Source organism: Etheostoma spectabile, chromosome 2 (assembly GCF_008692095.1).
Source record: "Etheostoma spectabile isolate EspeVRDwgs_2016 chromosome 2, UIUC_Espe_1.0, whole genome shotgun sequence".
Lineage (NCBI taxonomy): Eukaryota > Metazoa > Chordata > Actinopteri > Perciformes > Percidae > Etheostoma > Etheostoma spectabile.
In genome coordinates, this window is record NC_045734.1 from 8,237,180 (window position 1) to 8,263,734 (window position 26,555).

The 26,555-nt window shown below is 39.5% G+C and overlaps 2 protein-coding genes across 2 annotated transcripts in view; one reads left to right on the forward strand and one right to left on the reverse strand.

Moving 5' to 3' along the window:
* The window catches only part of marchf1 (membrane-associated ring finger (C3HC4) 1), a 49,847-nt gene extending 34,639 nt beyond the window's left edge, over window positions 1-15,208 (forward strand). Inside the window, exons 3-10 of the mRNA XM_032525684.1 lie at window positions 317-492; window positions 9,315-9,365; window positions 10,096-10,169; window positions 11,238-12,020; window positions 12,244-12,424; window positions 12,599-12,743; window positions 14,278-14,331; window positions 14,515-15,208. Of these exons, the coding sequence (XP_032381575.1) occupies window positions 394-492; window positions 9,315-9,365; window positions 10,096-10,169; window positions 11,238-12,020; window positions 12,244-12,424; window positions 12,599-12,743; window positions 14,278-14,331; window positions 14,515-14,837 (1,710 nt within the window). The 5' untranslated portion in view covers window positions 317-393 and the 3' untranslated portion in view covers window positions 14,838-15,208. The remainder of the gene's footprint in view (window positions 1-316; window positions 493-9,314; window positions 9,366-10,095; window positions 10,170-11,237; window positions 12,021-12,243; window positions 12,425-12,598; window positions 12,744-14,277; window positions 14,332-14,514) is intronic.
* A 1,405-nt stretch (window positions 15,209-16,613) lies between these two features.
* Window positions 16,614-19,909, reverse strand: tma16 (translation machinery associated 16 homolog). The gene is made up of 7 exons (XM_032525705.1): window positions 19,733-19,909; window positions 19,493-19,602; window positions 18,157-18,194; window positions 17,936-18,020; window positions 17,645-17,793; window positions 17,517-17,559; window positions 16,614-17,207 (listed from the first exon to the last, which is right to left on the reverse strand). Exons 1-7 carry the CDS (start codon window positions 19,733-19,735, stop codon window positions 17,027-17,029), a joined length of 609 nt encoding a protein of 202 aa, XP_032381596.1. The 5' UTR covers window positions 19,736-19,909; the 3' UTR covers window positions 16,614-17,026.
* Between the last annotated feature and the right edge of the window lie 6,646 nt (window positions 19,910-26,555).

Here is a 26,555-nt window from a genome sequence, read left to right on the forward strand (position 1 = left end):
TGTGTGTCTGTTAAGAGGCACAAAGGCACTCTAAAACTTGCCCCGATAACTGCTGCTACTCAGTGTTGCCTGCACCGATTAAGGTCGGGGTCTATTCAATAGAAAGTACTCGCATATTTATAGCGATCAAGAGTAACATAAAATTGGAATTCTCCTTTAATAACATTAATGCAAAGTGCACTGTGTAGAAGTTAAGTTAAGCAACACAAGATTCTCATAGCTTAGTTTTCCGTATGGAGTAAATTACAAGTGTCTGTAAAGTAAATCGACAAAAACAGACATTTGTGTGTGTGTGTGTGTGTGTGTGTGTTTGCAGTCGTACCATTCGTGCATGCACACTCCTCATTGAACATCCCAGTGAGTGTAAATAGGGCGAACACCAGGAGAGAGAATATGATCGTCAACACCTCCAGCTCAGTAAATGAAGATGCCATCGACACCCGCTGCCGCAGCTGTGAACATTTCATCTGTAAAATCAGTTTTCCCACAAAGGTGACATCTCTTCCCATGGCACAATTAATTAAAATTAGGATGAAACACTTACCCAGTGTATGTTACTGGAGCGTTCCGATGTTGATCATCACACAGCAACTTTATGACACATGACAAACACACAAACCCTCTGTCTCGTCACAGACTTGCAAGAGCTGTGAAGAGCAAACTAGCACATCCCCTTTCGAGTTCAAATGAGATCATATTAACCCTAATTATTAGTGGGCCTTGTGCGTGTGTTTAAGTAGAAGCTCCCTGTGTATACATTTATTAATTTTTTAATTCATGATATTGCTCTCAGGTGGATTATTTGCTTTACTTGGTAAAAGTGTGAGATGGTTGAGTTTAAAAACGTTTGTGACAACATTTGACCTTACTGAAACTGAAACTTTTTTTTGAAAGATGGAGCTTGGCCTTATTGTTTTCTTTCCAGGATGTGGTAGCTGTCCCTGTTGCAATGAAAGAAATCAATATGACCGCTGTTATAGAATAGAAGAAGAATGCTTTTCTTGTCATTATACACAAGTGCAGTAGATTTAAGCCCCCTACTCATCTTCTCATCAAACAAACCTCTTGATCCATGTTAAAAAGAATTAAATTTGTGTTCCACATTGCGTTCAAAAGTGTGATAATCACAATGCAAGTGTGTTCTGACTTCCCTATTTCCAATACGATTAAAATGTGTGTGTGTGTGATTGATATGCCAACCCACATGCTTTTCTCACACGTCTATGCGTGTCTTATCTGGGAACTTCTCTCATTTGTGCTTGTTGAAAACAAGGCTGCTGCTCCTTTTTTTATATTATAATACAGTGTGACGTCCACTGTGGTAGAGATTCTCAAGCAATTGACTTAAGCTTTCAAATCAAACCAATATGTCAATATATGCCATTTTTGTGGCAAGTTTTCTTTCTACATTGTTCTTGCGCTGGCACGAGAAGATGACCTTTCCCTTCATAATCCTGCCTACAAAACTCTTATTGGCTCAGGTGCATTTCCAACCCGTTAATGCACCTACTAACACCTATTTGAATCATTGAAAATATCTTGGAGCCATTTATGAAATATAGTTTAGAATAATAATACCAACAATAAAAAGTGAAGGGAAGAAAACTACACAATCTGGTTTAAAACTCCAGTTACAGCGGGAATAAATTTGATTTGTAATTATTCAAACCATCTTGATTATGCATCTCGGTACTGTGAAGTGGACAGTCATTGCTCTGTGCACATCTAAGGAGAAATTTACGACTTTAGTTTGTTTGCCTCTTCATCTCAATCAGTGGCTGCACTTTCTTGATCACCTTAAATCAGCCATTTTCCAGTTATATCAATCATAATCCTCATGACCTAAGACTATTTCAAATAGGATTACACGCTCACAAACACACACACCTACACACACATTCTGTGAAGACACTGATATGGTTGTGTAGGTTTTTCACTTCATGACCAGTCAGACAACTAATGTTTAACATGACAGAAGAAATAATGCGGCTAAACATCTCTCAACACATTGTTTCTCAGCATGGAGTCCCAGAACAATCAGGCTATTGTGTGTGTGTGTGCGTGTGTGTGTGTGTGTGTGTGTGTGTGTGTGTGTGTGTGTGTGTGTGTGTGTGTGTGTGTGACTGCTGTCCATGTGCACAACTTGCATAAGCTTATTAAGAGCACCACTGGTCAGAGGAGGAGATTGAGGTTAGTCTAAGCCCTAATCCTTGTGGACCGTATGCTTATTACCCAGCAAGCACGACAAAATCCTGGCCCCGCCCCTCCGAGACGCACGCACGCTCACGCACGTCACTACAACACACATTTGCCTTGTATCCTTGTGTACTGCTCAGCTCCATCTCAACTCTTCCTCTCTATGTCTCTCTCAGCACGAGGGAACAGGAGGAGGAGGAGGAAGTGGAGCACACTGTTGAGTAGTTTCCCAGTCGTCATGACGACTTCACACCCAACCATTTCTAGAGCTGTCTTCCTGTTGCCACGGTGACCTGATCCCATCTCAGTTTCTCTTGGTGATCTGGATTGGGCTGATTTAAGGAAAGCAATCCCGGAAAGCTGTCCCTTTTCCATAAAAGCGGCTCGTGGATGGGACAGCCGATAACGTGCAGAGACACGGACCGGAGGACAGGAAGGTGCGGCGGGCTGGGAATGCTGTGGGAGTAATACCAGTGTGTTGCCTAGAAACAGCAGCATGCCAATACAACAGATAAGTGTGGTTCCGGCCAGGGAGACAGCCAGCAACGGCAAGAGCGCTGCTCGCTCCAAAGACAAGACCGAGGTGAGTTACTGATCTCTTAAATCTGTTTTTGTGCTTCTGAGGTGCCAGAAAAAGCTCTTTAGGTTTACGTTTTTTTTCCAGTTAAAGCTAAACATTCCAGCTTTGTGTTGTCATAAGGTAGAAATCATTTGATTAGTCTTTAGGCAATGATTTAAATGACTGTAGAAGACGTTGCATACGTGTAACTGTGCAAGCGTGTGCGTGTGTGTGTGTGTGCGCGTGTGTCATATTCTATTATCAGCTGACAGTCTTTTCAACTCACTCAGTCGCTCACATATAGTATATGTACAGTATGCACTCAGTAGCCTTTTATCACTGTTCCCGCACTTTAGAGCCTGACATCACGTCACATCATAGAACATGCCATCACCTGGCATCACCTCATGTTACATCCGATGAAAATATTATATTTCCTTTATTTGCAGAAAGTAAATTTTTACATATACAAGGAATGTATCCTCTGCATTACCCAATCCTAACTAATTAGGAGCATTGGTACCTTCGTTGAGTGGTAATGGTAGGAGCACCTGGAGGACACCCACACAAACACGGGGAGAACTCCACACAGAACGACCCGGGAACGACCGGGGATCCAACCCAGTACTCAGTCGTGCCTACTCGCTGTGACCACTGAGCCACCGTGCCGCTGTTTCTAAGGCTATGAAGTGGCTTTGTCTGAAAGAGTTAGGGACTTAAAGCAAAGAGGAGAACAAGGTCATCATCGCCATGCATGACCTTAAGAGTTGAGTTCTAATGAAAGCTATAGAGTTTTCAAACTCATGCTTCGGATGGTTGCCATCAAATTTAATTGTGTATTTTCAATCTCTTGATTCCAGATACAAACAAGAATATGTTCTCATTGCATGCACTTATTGAGATGACAACAGGAACTTAAAAAGTATGCGACATCTTTTTGTGAGTAACATTAGTACAAAATAGTTTCACTTCCTCATATCAGGCCTGTCGTCATATTTTATGACATCCCCCTACCCCAATGGTTTCTGCTGGGAGATTTGCTTGAGCGGAAAGTTTGCTCTCTTAGCTTTTTTAGTCAAATAGATAAACAAGATCAACTTAAAAATGTCAAGAAATGAAATTTCTTTACACCTATTTTCCTTTTTTAACTAGAAATTACAACCCAACACTTTTGAATTTCGTTTTTCGTAAGGCAGACCATTAAATTAGCAAAACAAAAGGACAAAAATTGTCCCCAAAAAACAACAGACAACGTATTCAGCCAATCGCCCCACCCTAGCGAGGCATACGAATGTTGATTGAGCTTTGAACTATTTGGTACATCCATATTTAGCATAATATCCTATGGTCATTCATTCATTGCCTTACAGTGGTCACAAGGTCTGCATCTAACAAGTCTTGACTGTTGGATTACTCGCTTTTTTAAATGACGTTTCATTATTTGTTACATTAAGTAACATCTCTATTGTCAGGGATCTAAATTGATGGAAAATGCCCCTCCAACCCTACAAATTAAACATGAAGTGAATTAAGACACACACATAGGTTTTTTACTTGTAAATCTAAATTAAGTAAAAGCAATAAATATGGAGCATAATGAGAAGTGCTGTTTCTAGATCCTCTAAAATTTACCAAATTGTTCTGTACAATCTATCAGGTGGAACGAGTTGTGTATAGGTTTGGTAGAGTATAGGCTTTTCTACCAAACTGCATCCTAACTTGGGGGAACTGACTTCATGAGAGCGCAGGCCGTATGTACATAGGTAAAGAGGAACCAACCCAAGAAAAGATTTATATAGAAAAGTCAATTAGTGGGTATACCTGCTTACATACAGTGAAGGCCACTCATTATTAATGAATACAAAATCCATCATTTTTACGGGGAGCTGCCTGTGGTCAGAGTGAAGAGTGAACTAGAACACAGACATGCAAACATCTTTTGTAGCAGGACCGTTGAAAATGTTATAAATAAATAACCGAAAAAATATACTGTTTTAGATTTGTCATGTGAGGATAGAATATTAATAATAGTCTTTAATACTCAATGCCAATAGCTCTGCACTTCTTTGTCTTTCTGCAGTGTAAATCATATCCATGGTAGACTGTAGTCAGTCCAGCATAAACATATGAGCAGAAACACTGAATGAGCATATTGAGTGATGCAGGTCTTTGCTTTGTATAACCTTTTAAAATGTGACAAAGCTGATAATTAAAATAAAAAACTTGAGAAATGTTGACATATTTGTCCTACTGTTCTAGGCATCTAGGTTTCCGTTTGTATCTATAATATGAAAAAAATCATATAGCACACTTTTGAAATGTTTCTGTACTATCCCAGTAAACATCAAGTGTGCAAAAACTTTCTTTAAAGTTTTCTTGTTACACTGTCTGGTAGTTCATTTTCATTCTGTACAGAAATAGGAAAACATCAATGGCTGTCCTAGACCTTGAGAAAAATTACGTTACATACATTCATACAAGAAACAAAAAACATTGTACAGCCTGCATTTGAAAGTGCAAAAAAATTAACATTTACATTATTGATATACGTATTTTAAACAAACATTCTACTTTTACAACTCAAAGCTGTAAAGGTTTTACTGAATATATTAAATATATCTGTAAACAAAGTGTACATTTCAATATTGTTAATACTATGGCTTTTCCCCTTAAAGTCTTTGATTGTGATTTTAGAAAGTCAACAATAAAAAAATAAAGGAGAAAGTATTTCTGTTTATTAGGTATGATCCAAAGAGATGGTAAATCTTAAGTGTGATTATGATACAGATGCCACAGAACTATACACACAGTGGCACAAACTATCAGACTTTAATGTCATCCAGAGAAGATAGCGAGACTGGATAGCGATTTCAACTGTTGTTTTGCTCAGGTCAAATGTGCCAATTAAAGGAATACTCTGACATTTGAAAAACACTGTTGCTAACTTTCTTACCAGGAGTTAGATTGATAGCAGTTTAACATCTTTAGGTTTCAGAAAACTGGTCCAATGTATGTAGCTTAGCTTGGGGCAAAGACTGGAAGAAGGCGAATATGGTTAGCTTAGCTCCATCAAACATGCCTTCCACCAACAACAAACATTGTGATATTAACACGTTTTAGAAGCCTTCATGTGAAACGCATCTACTGAACACATCTAGGGCTTTACATGAGCACATGAATGCACCACATGACAGATAGTATTGAAATGATGAAGTGGCACAAACTTCAGTATCTTCTCCAAAATGTAAATTCAGACTAATGTCTGAATGAAAAATGTACACCTGAAGAGCACACATGCACAGGTTTGCTTTGACTCCATGCAGGACTACTGATTTAAACCTGGCTATCTGCAAATCTCTTGATCAGCTTAGAGGATGCAGTCTTCGACTTGTCAGCGTCTCTTATTTATTTCACAGATTTTCACAGAGTGTACCCACACCAGGGTCAATGTGTGGGTTGGTACAGGCAAGCTCTGTTTTGCTTTTTATATGTCAAGCAAATTTTTTTTTTTTTTATAAAGAAGCCACCCACATGAGACATTACAAACATGAACTTTGAACTATATAAATATCCTGTAAGATACATTAAACCTATAACTTTTATAGTGCTACACCTATAGACATTATACTGTATATAATTTAAAAACAGACCTCTTACATGTAGTGCATGAAAGCAGGCATGAATTAAATACTATTTAAATATAGATTTAATTTAGTGCTGTTTTTCAAAAAAATGACTGAGCTTGTTTGTTAGCATTAAAGCTATCAGAGCTGTTGAGCATTTTATGTATTTTATAATTATCATACTCAACAAATTTGATCAAAAGATCAAAACAAGATATTGATGAATTAGATGTATAACCTGCATAGCCAAAGTCATATACATCCTTTCCTTGCCTCTGTTGCCTAGTGCTTGCTCTTGGTGGGAATTGTTGGGTTTCTGTAAATAACATCTCAGAGTATGGTCTAGACCTGCTCTTTTATGAAAAGCCCAGTGATATAACTGTTTTCGGTGCTATATAAATAAAATTGAATTGAATTGAATTGAATATATATCTTATTTCTCTTTGCCATAGACCGCCGTTGCGTCCAAAGTGAGGATGACATGTTCCCTTGCTACCATGAACATGAGCACTGTTTTGATTTTTTCCTGGGATTTAATTGGAATGTATTGGAACATTTTCAGAATAACAACTTTTATCTTTTAAATCTGAATTTCTTCCTGTGAATCTACCATCAAAACACATCTCTTTTACTTTCACTCTATTTCGTACATTTTATCTACTGCCCACACACCAGACAGTTGGCAGGTTATCCTGCTCCTCCCCATCGAATGTTCAATGTTTGACCATGTTGTGTGTGTGTGTGTGTGTCTGTCTGTCTGTCTGTCTGTCTGTCTGTCTGTCATTTTTCGTTCTCTGAGGAGTTGTTATTTTGCCCTTACCACCGCCAACATAATTTCCAGTCTTGCTGTTTAGTAAATAGGCCACCTATTCTTGTGTGTCTATTTGTGGGTACTGCTGTGTGTGGTGAGTGTGTGTGCTTGTGTGCTTGTGTGCGTGCGTTTGTGACTAATTTCCAGACGTAGCTCATACAGAATTCTGCATATTTCCACAGTAAAGAGAGCTGAGGCTGGAGGTGTGTTTTCCGGTAACGTTATCAGTGTGGCTCAGGATGACAGCCAACTTAAAGTAGTGATTTGGTAAAGTTGATTTGAGTAGGACAGGAAAAGTAGGAGTGTTTCATCTCACATTTCTTGTTGTTACAGGTAGTTTCTAACTATAGCTTCCCCAACACAATAAGTGTTAAGGCAACGTTCTGTGTTTAGACGCCTGCCAAGAGATTCTGATGATTATGGGCCAAAAACTGAGAAGAAATCCTATCCACTCCTCATTCACTACAGTATATTGACCAAACCCATGCAGTAACCATATTGTCCCATCAATTTAATGTTTTAAAACAACCAACATTTAACTTATGTGAAAACAGACACACAGCTGATCTATATATATACAGTATACTGTATCTATATATACACAGTCAGATGATATATATTTTTTCTACTTTAAGAGCAGCCATTTACACCGAACTATCCCTTTAAAATAACTCTCCCTTTAAAATCTCTAGCTGACCAGTATGGCAAATTGGGATTTTTATGATTTCTGCATGTGACTTTGATTTGTCAGGTATTAACTCTGCTAAAATTACCCAAAACAAGACATTTCTGTTGGGTTATTTTATCAATTAATAATTTCTCAGTTACTTTTCTAGAAAATGTAATATATATCATGATTTTAATTGATAATACAACATTGTATAAATGGCGTTAAAGGGTTTTCCCGCTCGTAATCTGACCTTGTATGAGAGTGTGTTGGTGCCTGGAAATAAACTTGGAAAACACATGATTCAGATACCAAGGTAGATTTTTGTTTTTGTATGTGGTTGTTTGTGGTCAACACGTGTCAATACTTTTTAACTTCTACCCCTGAACTGTCTACTGGTAACTGAAAAAAAGTAAATGAGGCCACAGATGTCAGTGGGTTGAGTTGAAGGTTTGACGGTTGAGTTTGGACAATTGACGCTCTTGGAAGTTCCAGAAATAGTGCTATTAGTTTGCTTTAAATAGAGACACATTGCAGAGCAACATCTTGCACACTTAGAGGATGCCGACCAGGTAATAGGATTGGCCGGCTTTAGCTTGGGTCACAATGAAGGACATGTGGCCACGCATGATTCCTGATGCTGGATTTTAACCAATCAACGCAAAGCCAGTCATCGAATGACACTGAAAGCTATAGAACACAAACGATGGTAAAAGGTGCTTTGTTTAATTGTTTAATAATGTTTTTCTTTTTTATTGCAGATTAAGGCATTGATTTGTCCAATTTATCTATCTTTAGCTACTTCAACAACTGAAAATTTGAGGAATGGTCCCTCATTTCTCACATTTCACTTAATTTGGTTGCCTTTGTAGAGAACTTCTATTTTGAAAAGTTAACTATGCCTTTGTACAATTTCTGACATTGAAATATTGGGCCAGATTGAAACTGACAGACAATTGAGCAATTAATTGATTGACAGAAAAGTCATAACCAAGACTATTAATGAACCATTACAGTTTTTTATTTAAGGAAACATTGAAAATATTCTCTGGTTTCAGCTTTTGAAAATTAGCTGCTTTTCTTTATTTTATAATATTAGGCAGTGTCTTAGAAAACCAGACGTTTAAAGACATAAGCCTTTAACTATATTTTTCTGACATTTTATAGACAAAACTATGAATCAATTTACTGAAAAAATAATAATAATTATTATTATTATTATTTCATGATGAAAATAATCTGTTGCCAATCACACAAAACGTTATGGTGAGACAAAGAAGCCCCTAGCTCTTGTATTGGAGTAAGTGCACTGAAATATTGTTTTAATATGTTATGAATGTTATATCTAGTGTTGTGTGCCAAAGAAATGGCTGGTTTAAACACTTGAGGCTACATTGCCACATGTCACATACTTGTCTGTGTTCACTAATGATTTCCTGTTTCTCCTTCTCCCTGCAGGGGAGGAAGGCCGCTGGGCGCTCAGGGAGTCGATCCAGCAACATCTCCAAGGTAACCGTTGAGTATTATCCATCAGTATATGATTGCTCTAAGTACACACTGTTTATGACTCATGAGACACTAAATAGGATTTTAAGCTCCCCCAATGCATGTTTTTTTAACTATGATTCAAATGACTGTGTTTTGTGAAAGCCACATAGTCATCCCTTGGAGCTCAATAGGTCACTTGAGCTTTTTAACATCTTTTAGAAAATTGTTTTGTATTAACAACAAGCAAATTAACATTTTTAACAGGAGTAGGGAGCTTCTTTTAGCAAAAACTCTCAAACAATCCAAAGGTAAAGTAAAATCAGGAAACAGTCAACAACTAGCTAATGCAAAAAGCCTCTACTGTCAGCTAAAGCTTCAGATACATTTCTCAGGAGTTGGTTTAGGCCAAACTAGAGCTTAAAAGAGAGTGCATAGTGGACTGACATTTGTCAGGTTGCCAGAAATACTCAAAATAAATGCTGGTGTTTTCTCCAGGTCTCCTGGGTGTACACGTGTTAAAATGTTAGCAGTACTTTTATGACCCCTTAACAGCCAACAAAATCAATGAATGCAGAAGATCATTCTTGTGCATGATTTTTCATTCATATAAATCTTTATTTTGATTATGTGGTCATTGGAAAATGGGTTTTGATGTTGTGATGTTTTCTTAAACTATTGATAGTTGATTGAAGTTGGTTGTTGTACTTTCAAACCAACATGAAAGCTAATTTGAGCCTGTTGGTTGTTTCAGGCCAGCAACTCTACAACAGGTCTAACTACAGCCTCAAGAACATCAATCACGCTGTCTTCTCAGGACATATGCAGGTAAGCCAAGTTTTCTTGACTATCTTCAAAAAAACTCTCTTTAAGCCACAGCCACAGTTCTCTACGGGATATTAACATGCACATTTTAAAACACAAAGTGGGAGACTGAATTAGTATGGTCTGCTGCATGCAGAGGGCATTAACTAAATTAAAATGGATGCTGAAATCCAATGGTGCTCCCAAAGCACAACCAATGAGGGGAAGATGACTGATTGCAGTAATGGGATCCTTTAGCTTATTATATCCATTGTCCAGTGTGGTCGTCACGCTGACAGGCTCAGTCCTGTTGTTTCAAGGCTGAGAGGACACAGTTTTTTTATAGCCGTGTGGACAAATGTGATATATGTGAGTGCTTGGACCTCCATTTGTTACATACCATGCTCATATTAATCCATATTCACCCTTTCTTATTCTGTTTACCCAACATGATAATTAGTCAACATTTTGACACTTTGTTTTCACTTTGTTATTCAGTCGTACATCATGTTCCATTTTTCTGTCTCTTAGGAGTTGTTATTTTGCCCTAACCACTGCGAATGACATATCCATCCCGCCCACATAATTTCCAGTTAATTTAGAAGATGGTGGTATCGGAAAAAGGACTTCACTATTCTTACCTACAAATCTCTGATCAGCTCTGTTTAAACAGGAGTCAGCCTTAATTCCATCACTGAAAAATGGTAAAAGAGCCTTGTGAAAAGTGTGACTGTGGACTGTGGATTTCCCAGAGTAACAGGGAGAGATTATGGAAAAAGCTGTTGCTTTTGACTGTCTTTAATTTAATTTTGCAAACTGAGATCCCCACAAAGAAAATCCAATTCACCTCCATTATATTAGGATGAAAGTAGAAATCTCAGAGAGATATCTCAAAACTGGGGCATACAAACACAAAACCTTCTGCATTGCTAGGTAGTAGTTAACTAATAAAATAAAGAGTCTTTTTTAATTTGGGTGAATTGACCATTTCAGCCCATTTGTTGAGTTAATGTCATCACATTCATGTCTTTTCCATTTTGTTTCACCTTATTTTTTACACATCTCCATCTCTCTGTTTGCGTGTATGTTTAGTTCTAGCCAGCTGACCCATTTAGAGGAAGATGTGTCTGAATCGCACAAACACAACAAGCACACACACACCTCTGTGATGGCCGTCACCAGCACAACTGTGGGCTCGTCAGCTCAGGTGCAGAAGAAGCAGGTGAAGCGCCGTCACCGCCGCAAGAGGAACAGCTGCACCACCTCCGACTGCTTGGAAACCAACACCAAACAGGAGCAGACCGAACTCAGCGAGTACGGGGAGAAGAGGGAGCGGCATGTCAAGAACCAGAGAGAGCTCCCACCTCGCCTTCGCTGCTCAGGGGCCCCCCAGTCAGATTCCACCTCTGAGGATGAGGCATGGCGTGAGGCCCGCAGCTGGAGCAAAGAGAAAGCCCGAAGAGTGCGCCGGCGCAGTGGAAGCAGCCGAGAGACGGACGGGGCAAACTGGGATAAAGGAGGTGAAGACAAAGCCGAGGTCATGGAGCTGCACTCAGTGGGCTCAGATGAAGGGAGGGAGAACCGGTCTCTGGTGGAGGACAGCGAAGGCCTTAAAAAGCGCCACAGCAGCAGAGCCTCGATGAAGAGAGCTGGCCACGTTTCACAGAGAGAAGGCTCACATCGTAAGGATAAAGAGAAGTGCTACAAGTCAGGAGACAGCTCCTCATTGGCAGAAGATAGTGAGAAGCTCATCACCAAGAGATACCAGGAAAAGGGGTCAGGGGGTGGAGACATGTCAATGCCCACACCACAGAAAAACGGCGGTATAAATGGAGGCCCACTACGGGAGTACTCTGAGGACTCAGAGGTCTGCAGGTTAGTGGGTGTTTGTGAGCCTTATACTGTACGAGTGTAGCTGTGTGCACTATAAGACCAACTCAGACTTTATTGTCCAAAGAGGGAAATCCTCTTGGTCAGGGATGCAAAAGATACCCCCAAAACAAAGAAAATATTAAGTAGCCTACATATCATTACCTGTTCTTGTGTGTGTCCTGTATATGTATTTTGTGTGTGTGTGTGTGTCTGTGTGTGTTTGTAGGATCTGCCACTGTGAGGGGGATGACGAGTGCCCGTTGATAATGCCTTGTCGCTGCACGGGGAGCCTGAGTTTCGTCCACCGGACCTGTCTCAACCAGTGGATCAAATCCTCAGACACTCACTGCTGTGAACTCTGCAAGTTTGACTTCATTATGGAGACTAAGCTCAAACCTTTACGCATGGTAGGCACACACTCATAAATTGCGTTTACTGCTATGAACTGGGATCTACTTTCAGGCTGTAATAATACACCGTAACCCTAACAACCTTTCTCTCTCTCGCTCTCTCTCTCGCTCTCTCCCTTCAACCAATGTTGCCTCTCATCCCCTCTCCATCTCCATCCCTCCGTTTTCCAGTGGGAGAGGCTACACATGTCAAAGGGCGAGAGGAGAAAGATCTTCTGTTCAGTGTTGTTTCACCTAATAGCAATAGTGTGTATGTTGTGGTCCGTCTATGTTCTGGTCAACAGAACCATGGAAGAGATCAGACTTGGGAAGAATGGTGAGTACTTTCCCCCACTCCCTCTCAACATACCAGAGATAGGCAGAGTAAAAGTGCTATGATCCATGGCCGTCAAACTAGTAAAAGTGGATTTGGACACACCCTAGACGCACCTGCACCTTGCGCGTCACGCCGTGCGCTTAGATCGTTAAAATAAGGCCCTAAGATTTCAAAGGTTTAATTTCTCACATTGTCATAACAAATGTGCATTGGAATGCAGGGTGGCATTGAATAAAATAAGAATAACAATAGGAGTAAACATACAAATTAGAATCTTAATGATTATAGCAGCAATAGTATTAATAGGTGTGCTGTGCAATTTCTTCACTATATAAAATGTAAAATGTACATAGGTCACTGTTGTAAGTACGAACAACTGTCAAAATGTATTACTGCCCTCTGCAGAATTTCATATCACATCCCGTTACCTACTACAAACAATACAGGGCCATTAAAACACTGCACAGCAGCACCACTTGTGGTCCAAAACTCCACAGGGGACCTTCAACCTGTTCACCTCTTGATTGTTACACCTGTCTGGCTCTGGTGATGAGATTTCCTGTGTAGCTCATTGCAGTCGTGTTTTCCCTAAATCTAGTGACACTAGTTTAAGATATGTGTGCGTGAGGTCTATCTAGAGTGAAGACATCTTCAATGTTCTTGACTCCAATTTATTTGCAATTTTACCCAGTTTAACATATTGATGCATACAAAGACTTAAATCATACCACATTAACAAATTACCAGAAACTCGTGTTAAAATGAGGCAACAAAGTACACTAGCTTTGAAATAAATTCACATCTACATCGATGACACTTTCAATTGATTTGTAGATTCATTGTTTATGATAATGTTAGGACCTGCAAACTACAAACATTACTGTATGTTCAGGGCATTTGGCTAAACATCATGTTTTAGCTCAACCTGACATGACAACAGACCACAATTTTAGGCAGTTGTTTGTTGGGAAATCTACATGTTTGTAAGACTTGAAATTTGTTTCGCATAGATAATCCATCAAAGTGAACACATAGCATGTTTTCATGTTATGGTGTGATCATATGTTACATTAAGATGAATTCATCACACTGTAATGCATTCATAAGTATGAAGGCAATGCGATAGTTTCAGGAATGTGAATGTGATCCTACAAAATGTTCCATTAGTGGGCTAAACCATATTAAACCACCAGTGTGTTCAAGAACATTTAATGATTATCTTAATTTTCTCTAAGTGAGCAGGTAGCTGGGTGTTTTACTGTCAGGTCACATGATGATCGTTACAGTCTGATGCACACATTAGCTTCAATTTTATTTGAGTTAATCACAATTTGCATCATTGTTAAAGTGAAAAATAGACCCCTCAGTGCTTTTGTGTTAATTGTTTCTGTGGTATGTTGTGATTATAGCGGTGTCTGTATTTTATTTGTATATATATATATATATAGTGTGTGTAAATAAAATGAATTGCATAGAACACGTTTATTCAGAGATCGTAGAAATAAAGAGAAATTACACTCGCTCTTGATTGCAGACGAGTTATGGAGATTTTCTCTTCTGAAGTACTATAAGTACTATACGCCAAATGGTAAGCACAGCTTTGCACACACCACCATCATGATCCATTGCACGTCCTGCAGTTTGACTAACAGTAGATCTGTGTGTGTGTGTGTGTGTGTGTGTGTGTGTGTGTGTGTGTGTGTGTGTGTGTGTGTGTGTGTGTGTGTGTGTGTGTGTGTGTGTGTGTGTGTGTGTCCGTCTGTGTCCACAGGTGTGCTGGAGTGGCCCTTCTGGACCAAGCTGATTGTGGTGGCCATAGGCCTCACAGGCGGCCTCATCTTCATGTACATCCAGTGTAAAATCTACCTGCAGCTATGGCGCCGCCTCAAGGCCTTCAACCGCATAATCACTGTGCAGAACTGCCCCGAGAAAGACCTGCACAACCCTCAGGCCCGACCCAGTGCCTTGCCTAATGGCAGGCACGAAACAGTGGAGGTTCCAGTCAGTCCGGCCCCCGTCCCAGCTCCAGAGGCACAGATGGACTCTGACATGTCTGTGGAGGCTGCGGTTGCGCCTGCACAAAACCCCGTCTGACCAATTTTCCTCAAGTTCAGAAAGAGTCCTGAACATCCTGCTCATCCGACAACCCAGCAGCGTGTGATTTAGACCTGTGCAGTGTTTTAGTGTTGTACATCTCAGCTCCTGTGCTGATCTTGAGACACAACAGACATATTTAAAGTCCTTCAGTGACTAGACTAGTGTCTAGTAAAAAACTGAAACACTAAAGGGCCTCAGTGACGTGAATGTGCAAAGTAAAAAAAAAAAAAGAATGTGGCAGGCCGGAAAATGGAGACAAGAGGAGGTGAGGAGATGTAAAGGAAAATAAAGCCATCAGCAAGAGACTTTTGTTAAGACTACAAGTTGTGTGCTATATTTAGTTGTATTCCTGTATGCACTTTCTTAAACTGCACAGACATGAGTTAAAGATGTGAACACCCTGTGGACGCTATTAAAGGTCTCAGTATGCTTCGAATAAACCAAAAGACGACACTTCTTACAACCGTGCCGTAAGGCCACACCTGGTTGCCGAGTGGAAAGCCTGCTGAACAAACAGGGATAATGGCACACACTCTATGGAGTCGTGCAGATATCAGCACAGACAGCATACCGCTGTTTGCACTACACGGGGTTTCTGATAGGTAAAGTTTTTGGACGCAGCCTGGGGTGTCAGATACTTTATATATAGCTATATTTATACCGCCAGCATGTGCAAGGGTTTGGTCCATGACGTAAATCTCTTCATCTGCCCGTGTCTGTGACTTGTCCGGGTCTAGTTGGTGGCGTATGCACTTCTAGCTGATTTGCCAAGGACAAGAAAAGAACAATGGGGATGTGGACAGTAAAGGCCGAACTTTGTAAATTTCAAAAGACAGAGCATATTGTTAAAGGAGGAAAATCCCCATCTTTAAGAATACAAAGATCACCAACCACGAATAACTGGAATAGTGTGGATTGGGAAGTACTGGTGCACAGTTATGAATAGAACCGCGCGTGTGCGAGTGACTGATGAAGTCCGCAGAGACCGAACGCAATCAGTATGTCCAAGCCTTTAGACAATACTATAGGCACTTACAAAAGCCCTTTGAGGTTGGGGGAAGGTTAAAAAAATCAGACATCTAACGACTGAAGTGTCCCTAAAGTTTTCCCAAACAGCTACACTCATCTTAAACTGTGTGTCACAGAGATGTGGTAATCATCAGAATGGAAATAATGGCACACACTTCTCTCTTCTCATCGGACTTTATGCTGTTGCATTTGGTTGTGTAAAGAATGGAAAAGAAGAACTTGAGAAAACAAGTTTATACTGTAGCCTCCCTACTTTCACACCTCCGCACGCTTGGCTGTATAGTTCTGTATAGTGTGACATGAGAAAGCCGGTTTCAGATGGTGTTAGACAATCCAACAAGCGCTTTTCTTTGAAGCATACTGAGGCCTTAGCTTTTCTCCTGGAAAATCAGGTCTTCAGACACCAAAGAGTAAAGATAAGATAAGTAGAGGAACAATTATTGGAACAGTATATTTAGCTCAGTCTGAAATCTGAAAATATAATGTTTTGAAAAGAAAAGAAAAAAATCATAGAGATTTGAACATTTCTTAAAAAAAGAAAATGTCAAGTAGCCCCGTTGTTTGACAGTTTGCAGCTTTATGGAGGTCCCCCTCCGTGAGGTCCTAATATTTATACATTTATGTAATTAGAGCTTTCATGGATGCCGTACGTTCATGATTTTGCATTAAACTTGATACACTGTGTGAGTGACTGACCGGTTAATTTAAAAAAAAATAAAAAAAGACAATGCTGTTTTAATCTTGTCCACTTTTCTACAGGTTTAATTTGGGTTTTGTACCAGTGTCATGTCAAAGAAAAATAACATTTTCTCTGTGTCTTAGAGTCACCACAACATCTTTTTTTCAAAACCTTTTTTTTTTAAATCTCTGATTGGATAAAATGGGAGTATTTTTGTGCAATAAACAATGAATGTAGAACCTCTTCACAGGCTGGTGTGAAGTTACTGAGCAACAAGAAGACTAACAGAGGACTGACTGACAGCATTCTCGTTTTCCATCTCTGAGAGTTTGGCGCCATCTTCTGGACAGTCAAGGAGCAGCAACATTTTGTACCTACACAGGCACAAAAACACACCTTCAATAAAAAGTCTCCGCTGAAGGCCGTCTGATCAGCTGTCCTGAATGGACGACCTGAGCTTGGAGCTCCAGCCTCGGTTTCAGTCCGACATCAGCACCATCTCATCCAGCTGCTCATCCGCCAAGTCATCTTCATCATCCTCATTATCATCTTCTGCGTCGTCATGTTTCTCCGCTTTGTCATTCTTTGTTTCCAAATCTTTGTGAGACACTTTTCGCAGTTTAATATTAGGAAGTTTCTTCAGATCGCCACTCCACTCTCTGCCAAAATAAAGGATTAACAAATGTCATCAAGCTTTAGAAAGAACGTTTGTTAATCCTCACGTCACATGTAAATCTTCCATTTTAATGCTTAAAATCACAATTTTATTTTAAAATACTTCAAATTTCCAAATATGTCAATATTTTAGGCATTTGTTTTATCCCTTCAGTATAAGTGAAATTTAAAAATCTGCATATTATGGAGGTAAAGACTATCAAGACTCATAGAGCTGAATAATTTCAGCCACTTCTCGAATACATACATTCTAAGAAAACAGAAAATGTAAGATGTAATTTCTACCCACTAACCTGAATGTTTTCAGATTTTTTGCATTAATGATGTCTGGAATCTCTGTGAAGAGAAGAAAACACAGGATCATGGAGGATTTTCCAACACTGAACGTGTGCATGCATCCATTTACATGATGAGGACTCACCAAACCCGATGCCCTCATACTGCGCTCGCTCTCGCTCTATGGTCTGTTTGATGACAGCTTCTCTGGCGCCATGGAGACGACCCTGCCGACCTTTGATCCCATTCATCAGCTCAATCTGCTCAAGTTCAGCATCAAACCTTCGGAGGTAGCTACACATACACAACAACACACACAATGAAATGCTGATTTAATTGTACTTTCTTTATTTAACGTTCAAATATTTGAATGCACTGCAAACTGAAAAGGATGAGTGTCAAAAAACTAAATGAACATCAATCCCAAGTCTTCAACCTTTCAACGATATCGCAGGCATCTTTTCTGGTGTAAGTTGTCTTTTCTGGATCCAGCTGTTCCTGAAACCACAACAGCTTCTCGCCTGGAGACAAATAAATAAAAGAAACACATGGTATTTAACCGAGCACAATTTTACCCTCACAGTCAGCAAGTGTGTATAATATATATATATATATATATATATATATATATATAATATGAATGATAAACAAGCTTACCAATGCCGCTTAGACGTGTTGCTTTATCATTCTTCTGCCTGCAGCATCAGAGAAACAGATTATATTAATCTGATCCTAGGAAAGTGTTAATCAATGTTTGCTTACATACAAGCATGTTCATTTACAGTGTTTTCTTATTTTATCTGTTTTCATTCAGATAAAATAAGGAGGAAAATCACCAATCTGGTCTCATTTCATTTCTACCTATAGGTCTGCGTCCACATCCTGTATGCCATGTCTTTACTTCATGTGAGCAAGGCCTGTAAAAGATAGTATTTCCTTTATCTGATGAAAAATATTTTGAGTTATTTGGCTTGGTTTCGCAAAAGACCAGGGCAAATCTACTCCCTATAGGACATATGGCATATGACAGAACACTGACACAAAGGTGTCAAAACAAAAAATGACTTTTGATGAGTCAAATTGAAGTTTTTTTTGTACCTGGACCCAGTTCAGGGTTTGGATGTGCAGACTTACAGGATGTAGATGAGAGGATTTCACAAGAATGCTCAAATGTGAGCATTCCCTTTGCATTAGTATTTTTTTTATTGGTTTTAATTAAGAAAACAAGTCAGATTCCACTTTATCAAAAGGCGGAAAGTAACTAAATACATCTTCTCAAGTACTGTTATTGCACTTTATTGAGTATTTCCATTTTAACGCTATTTCATACTTTGACTTCCCTTTGGAAGCAAATTGAAGATCAAGGTCAATAAATTAAAAAAAAACAATTTGAGATTAATTGTTACTAAACTACTCAACATCGTTAAAATAAGCTTAATGATTATTATGACCAGCTACAACATAAAATGCTGGGTACACAGTAATGTATATGTAATAATAGTTCAGTAATATGATGTCACACTGGCGGGAGTCATTCTGCTTTTACTTTTAGTACATGAAATACATTTGGCTGCAAATACTTCTGTACTACTACAGTACTTACGAATGAATGTAAGACCTTTACTATTAGTGGAGTAATTTTACCCTGAGGTATACAGATACTAGATTACTTCTTCTACCACTGCTCATTATACTAAAATCTGCAAAATTCTATTGATAAAGTTGGAAAAAACAATAATAATCACGTAGCGTAGACACTGTGTACTGCGGTGATTTGTCTTTATAACAGACTCAAGTTCTACAGGTGTGTGTGTGTGTGTGTGTGTGTGCGTGTGTGTGTGTGTGTGTGTGTGTGTGTGTGTGTGTGTGTGTGTGTGTGTGTGTGTGTGTGTGTGTGTGTGTGTGTGTGTGTGTGTGTGCGTGCGCGGGAATTCCGTTGTGCCAAAACAGAGCTCCTGTTGCATCTATTTAGTTTTATTTCTTATTTTCACACCTTTCTTTCTTCTGCAGTCGGATTTCTTCTCGGGCGAGGTAAGCCGCTTTCCTGCTGTACGGGTGGACAACTTTCTCCGGGGCTTTTCCTTTTCCTTTCTGAGCTTTCGGCTGAAAAAAAAAAAAATTATTATTATTATTATCATATGGCAAAACAATGAGCGAATATTCAAATCAGTTAGCTGCCGATTAACACCGCTGTAATCGTTAATATTAAACTGTACAGGCACACCAGCCCTACCATTTTACTGGCTTGAAAACACGCGTGATCCTCCTCTGTTGACAACTGGACCGGAAGGGGACCGGTCCGTCATTGAGTTATGTCCGGACGTGTTGCGAAGAAAATAAAATGGTTCCTGTTTTCAACAAAGTCGGCCCCTAGTTTCGTTTCGTTTCGGTTTTATTTCACACGTCATCACTGTACATTCAAACATAATTCCATGAGGCACAACAATCATATACAGGACGCATGAAATGGGGAACCCCAAATAAGTTACTTAAAGCTTTTCCGATGGGGCCCGTAGTCCGTACACCATGCTCCGTACATACAGTTTTTTTTGGGTGCCCTCAAAAGTTTACATACACATGCTAAGTTGACTAAAAAGGGATAAAAAAATCATGTTTTGGAAATTATTTAATACCTAAATTAAAAAATGAGGTAAAATCCAACCTTTAAGGGACACCAATTTTCTTTGTGAATGAATAACGTATTGTAAATAAATAAATGTTCTCATTTAAAATACAGGGTCATAAGTATACATACCCCTATGTTAAATTCCATAGAGGCAGGCAGATTTTATTATTAAAGGCCAGTTATTTCCGGATTCAGGATATTAGCATCCTGATAAAGTTCCCTTGGCCTTTAGAATTAAAATAGCCCCACATCATCACATACTCTTCACCATGCTTAGAGATAGGCATGGTTTTATTTCAGTTAGACTAATACCTGGGTTGATTTGCATTGAGAGATGATTTTATAGAAAGTATCCCATGCCTATCTCAAGCATGGTGAAGAGTATGTGAGGATGTGGGGCTATTTTAATTCTAAAGGCCAGGGAACTTATCAGGATGCATAATATCCTGAATCCAGGAAATAACTGGCCTTTAATAATAAAAATCTGCTGCCTCTATGGGAATTTAACATAGGGGTATGATACTTATGACCGTTATTTAAATAAGAACATTTATTATTTACAATACGTTATTCATTCACAAAGAAAATTGGTGTCCTTAAAGTTGGATTTTACCTCATTTTTAATTTAGGTATTAAAATAAATTTCCAAAACATGATTTTTTTATCCTCTTTTTAGTCAACTTAAGCATGTGTATGTAAACTTTTGAGCACCACTGTAGGCTGTATGAAATAGGCTCAGTACCCATTTTACAGTCTGTACTCCGTACAATTTAGCATTTCCATATTATGTTGTATATTGTAATTAATGTTGTGAGTCGTCGCATGGCCCAAAGGAGAAATCCTTATGATGGGAGGAGTGTGGTTTGAGTGGTAGCCTTACTGAGTGACTTTAATATAATTCTGTATTCATGCATGACATGACAAGTCAAGTCTCAAATGTTGTCAAAGATGTCAAGTCTCATACAGTCAAGTCTCTTTATTTACAGTGTCAAGTGCATTGATTGTCATCGTGAACCCAAAACCGTTAGCAGTGAAAGCAGATGGCTCCAAAAGATTCTCTGGCTAGGTGTGACTGATTACCTGTTGCCTCTGTGCAGTTTGACTGACTGTTTGATAAATACGGTTGTCGGCATTTGTATTTCTTTTTTTAACTCAAAGATAGTAACTTAAGTGTATTTTGAAATAGAACTTGGCCTAAGCTCAGGAATATTATCATAAACCAATAGCTGGTAAAAACAATAATCTCATTTATCATGGCGCTCTCTAGGGAAAAAATGGCTAACTGCTAGCTTGTCGGAGAAAATGCCCGTTTTTGCTTCAGGTGTGAAATTCGGAGGTGATGGTAGCCGACCTGGTCAAGAACAGCCTTTCAGGATTCAATTCAGTTCAATTGAATTTTATTTATATACAGCGCCAAATCACAGCAACAGTTATTTCACTGCGCTTTTCATAAAAGAGCAGGTCTAGACGGTACTCTGTGATGTTATTTACAGAAACCCAACAGTTCCCACCAAGAGCAAGCACTAGGCCACAGAGGCAAGGAAAAACTTCCTTTAAGAGGCAGAAACCTTGAGCAGAACCATGGCCCAGGGTGGGCGGAAATCTGCCTTGACCGGTTGGGGGTGAGATAAAGAGACAGACAGAGAAAGAGAGAGAGAGAGACAGAGACAGAGAAGAGAGACAGAGAGAGAGACATGGAGAATTGTAGCAGAGGGTGTCGAGCGGGGACATGGAGGCAGCAGGTGACTCCAACCACAGCTCCAGACTCCACAGCTCCAGAGCCAGAACCACCTGCAGGAAGCGATAGGAGGAGAGAGGAGAGGGGCGAGAGAGCACAAGACTCCGGGAAAGGGAAGAAGTCGAGTTAGTAACATGCATTATTGGGATGAGGTTGCATACAGATGGAGAGAAGGAGCAGGAGAGAGGTGCTCAGTGCATCATGGGAACTCCCCCGGCAGTCTAGCAGCAGCATAACTAAAGGATGATTCAGGACTCACCTGAGCCAGCCGTAACTATAAGTTTTATCAAAGAGGAAAGTCTACTCTTAACTGTGGAGACGGTGTCTGCCTCCTGAACCCAAACTGGAACCTGGTTCCACAGGAGAGGAGCCTGATAACTGAACGCTCTGGCTCCCACAAGTAACCCTGCATTCTGGGAGCGCAGCGCTCTGGTGGGGTAGTAAGGTACTATGAGCTCTTTAAGATAAGATGGTGCCTGACCATGGAGAGCTTTGTGGGTGAGAAGAAGGATTTTAAATTCTATTCTGATTTAGTTTCTCTGCATTGGTTTCCTGTAAAATCCAGGAGAGATGGGATCTCTTTTCCTGGTTCCTGTCAGAACACGCGTTGCAGCTGAAGAGTCTTTATGGACTTTTTCAAGATTCAAGAGAATTCAAGATTCAAGAACTTTATTTGCCATTTGTGTTTTCACACATAGGAACTCTTGTGCGGTTGTTACTCAGAGAGTCAAGTCGAGTTTAAAAAGACACACAAAGCATTTACATTATAAATAAATAAAATTGCACAAAACCACTAAAAAGTACGAGTAAAAATAAATAAATTTGCATTCCTAAATTGCAAAAAGTATAATTGCATGTTGCCCTTGGCCCGTAAAGACAGCCCCTTATAAGATATTGAAGTGCACAGTTATTATTAAATAAATAAATAAGATGCACAGATTTATTGCACAGATATGTTATGTTACACAGGCCCTGAGCAGAATAGTTCAGTTTGTTTTGGCCAAAAGTCTCACTGCAGCTGGAAAGAAGCTCTTATAAAACCGTGTTCTCTTTGTGATAATGCTGTCCGCTCGCTTGTGCCTGAGATTATATGTGCAATAATTTTCGAGCAGCCTGATAATAAAGAGTTGCAGTAATCCAGCCTAGAAGTAACAAATGCAAGCATTTTTCTTAGGAGATTTCCAAACATGAAAGCGGAAGGACAGCTCGGTAAAACTGGGCAAATATAACATTAACCCAAACGGACAGCCCACACCAACGGGGAGTTGTTGCTGTTCAAGCAAACAGGAGAACAGGTGTGTGCTCAGTCAGAAGACTATCACCTGTGTGCGTTAAACTGTATTGGAAATGTGAAATAGCACATTATGGCAAATAGTGTATTTTTTATGGTTTTACATCTGTGCATATAAACTGTTGCCCCTCCATTTTCTTCCTCTCAAAAAGGCCACTTTATGATAAACAAATACATTTTATGCATCACTTCATTTCTAAACATTTCAAAGTATTTTACAAACTAGATAAGATTCATGGATAAACATTCAATGGATATTAAGAAATGAGCGAAGCACAGACAAGGAAGCACAGAGGGGTTAGAGGTGGAGCTTGAAACCGAGAGGTTGTCGGTTCAATCCCCAGACCGACAGTATTACCTCTGGGTGTGGAAAGTGAACCTCATCACCACCGCTGAGGTGCCCCCGTGCAAGGTTCTCAACCTGCTCAGTGGCCACCAGACCGGAGTGTGGTTGTACTGGGCAGCTTCCTGGTGCAAATATGATCAGGGCCCTCTGGCAAAAGAGAAGCCGCCTCACAGTGAACCTAACCTAAATAAAGAAAGGTTGAATAAAAATTACAATTTCTTTTACATTTTTATTGTTTTTTTCCATTTAACATAGGCTATATGATTGTTGTTGTTTTTTAAACCTTTTGGCAATAAATCGGATTCTAATTCTAATAATTACATGAATAAAACGGAACACAAACCCTTCTCTAGGCCTGTATGGAGGGGATGATACTATACAGTCCAGTTCAATCTGCTTCAGTGAGACTAGTTGAGACCAGTCAGGGTTTCCCAGCACCTCAGGCTATGTTGGTTCATATTTTAAAAAGATCAGATATGAGGCAACCGAACAAGCCTTGGTTTGCTTCAATTTGTTTAAACTCTATAATTTAAAAACCAGGAACAACTAACTAACTTTTTAAAAAGCTGGTTGATTTTTGGCCCTAAATCTTGTATTTGTTAGGGGTATTACAGTGGACACATATACTGCCCACATACTTTTGTGCACTTTTGATCCGGGGCTGTTTTTGGCGGTTTTATGTTTTTTTCCAACTTTTCTGGCAACAGTTTAACACAACAATACCCCTGCTCACAAAGCAATATCCATAAAGGCATTTCCCGGCAGAGAGCCCTGAACTCAAGCCCATTAATTTACCGTTTTTAGGTTGAAGTGAAAGGTTATCGCCCAACATCAGTGCCCTCAATATGCTCTTGTGGCTGAATGGGAGAAAATCCCTGCAGCCAGGTCCGTACATGTTGCGGAAAGCTTTCTCAGAACCGTGGTGGCTATTATGATAGCAGATTAAGGCCCTTAGTTTTGGGATTAGATGTTCAACAAGCACATATATCGGTTTAATGTTTAGGTGTCAGTGCACTTTTCGGAATAAAATGTAGATGTGTGTCTTCACCTTTCTTTTGTGCAACAGGAAATTGCATCTACGTCTCTGTGGTGAGCTCAGATTTCCTCATAACTACTAAACGATGCCAAAAGGCTTTTTTTTAATGTCATGCATGAATCGAGAATCAAATGTAATTCTAAGTTACTCACCTCCTTGACTCATCTTGTGTCATCCAGTGTATCTCGACCTCCAATGCTCTGCTCAGCTCAGAGCTCCCGTGTGCTTCGGCCACGGAAGGAAACCACACTGCCATGACACAGAGCTGGATTTAAATCAGCAAAATATCTCTTTAAGGGAAGTACCTCTCCACCACTAGAACGCCAGCATCAAACTTACAGTAACAAAGCAAGTGTGTGTGTGTCCACTGAAGTAAGTTACACTTTTAATAGTCTATATTTATTGATTTTTTTATCAGGCACATTACCTATGACATTATCACAACCAAATGTGAGAGATGCAAGATTTTTTTAAGACGTCTAGCTTTTGCTATTTTGCAGGCCTTGTCCCTTTTTTAGGCCTTTAAAGAAACAATCACAGCAACAAACAGTCTATTAAATTCTCAAAGAATAAAATAAAATCAAAACTGAATTTACGTAAAAATTGTGTCGCTTAAGGACACCAGTGGTTCTCACGTCTCTGTTGTTTTTTAAAGGAGAATTCCGGTCGATTCCAACACGTAGCTCTGTTGTTTGTGAATCTGGAGCGCTGTCAGTAGACAGAAAAACTAAACCAATCGGTGCCGCCTACACCGTGTTATCCTCCTGCTAGAGGTAGCACCCAACAGGTTTAAACAGGGCAAGTTTTAAAAGTGTTTTTAGCATCTAAACATGTTCAGAATGTTATTAAAAGTGCCTACCCATGTGCAGTCATTCTTTCCGAGTGAACACAGTGAATCTGACTGCTGTAGATGTGAAAGAAATGCATGGAAGTTGTGCTAATTCAGCTCGGTTTAGTTCCTTAAATTCGTTAATTTATATTTAAAAAAATAGAATGAATACATTAATAAAACAAACCAATTATTTTCAGAACAAAAACATGGAGCAAACACAGGGGATACTATTCGGCCAATGGGTGCAGCACTCATTGAACTTTTGACCTTACTTCCGCAGTAAGGTATTTACTCAGAAGAAGAGTGCAGTATTTGGAGCCGTTAGGATTAGAGTGTAACTTTAGTAATGGGTCAATTTTTACTACCTAAACGTCAACGTGTGGAGACTTTATCAAAACATCTGTAAATGAGACTGAGAGACATGGTGAACCTGTCAACAACCAGGATAAAGAAAAGCGGCAGGAGGAAGATGACCGCGCCCGTGATTGCTTTAACACTGTTAGTCCTGTTTGGATTTAAGTTCCGTGGATAAAGAGTTCCATGAATGTTCCCCTTCTACCAACCAGGAGGAGCATTGACCAAAAGTTGTTTTGCACATTGGGACTCTACAACTATGGTTAACTACTCCCTGTGTAATGAGTTTAGACATCACGCCGACTTATTGGGACTTTATTTATGTATTGGGACTCATTGGGACTTTAGCTTATTCACCATTAACCCCAGAGTTAGACAAGTTGATACGTACCCTACTCATCTCCGTGCGTGCTGTAACTCTGTCTGACGCCTTCACCGGTAGCTTAGCCTATTAATGAAAATATAATTTTTTTTACACCACACCAATTTCTTTGGGGTTCAGCAGCGCAACGGAGGATGGTGTGGCAATGCAAAACAACACCTTTAACAGACTGACTCAGATTATGTGACTCAGTTAAATAAATAAATGTGTTACTTTGTTACTGATAAAAATAATAACGCAGAGATTCTTCAGAAAAACAAACTTCACTTCTAGTTTTTCCTGAGGCAAAGGTTTTAAAAGTCTTTTAGATTTGATGTCACGCAATGAGCTCAGAAATCTTGTACTCTTTCTTAAAAGTTTATGTAACAGGAGGAGTACATGAATCCTAAGAGAAGAACATGTGTGATAAGGTACCAAGACTAGCCAATGAAATACAGTATATTATTGAAAG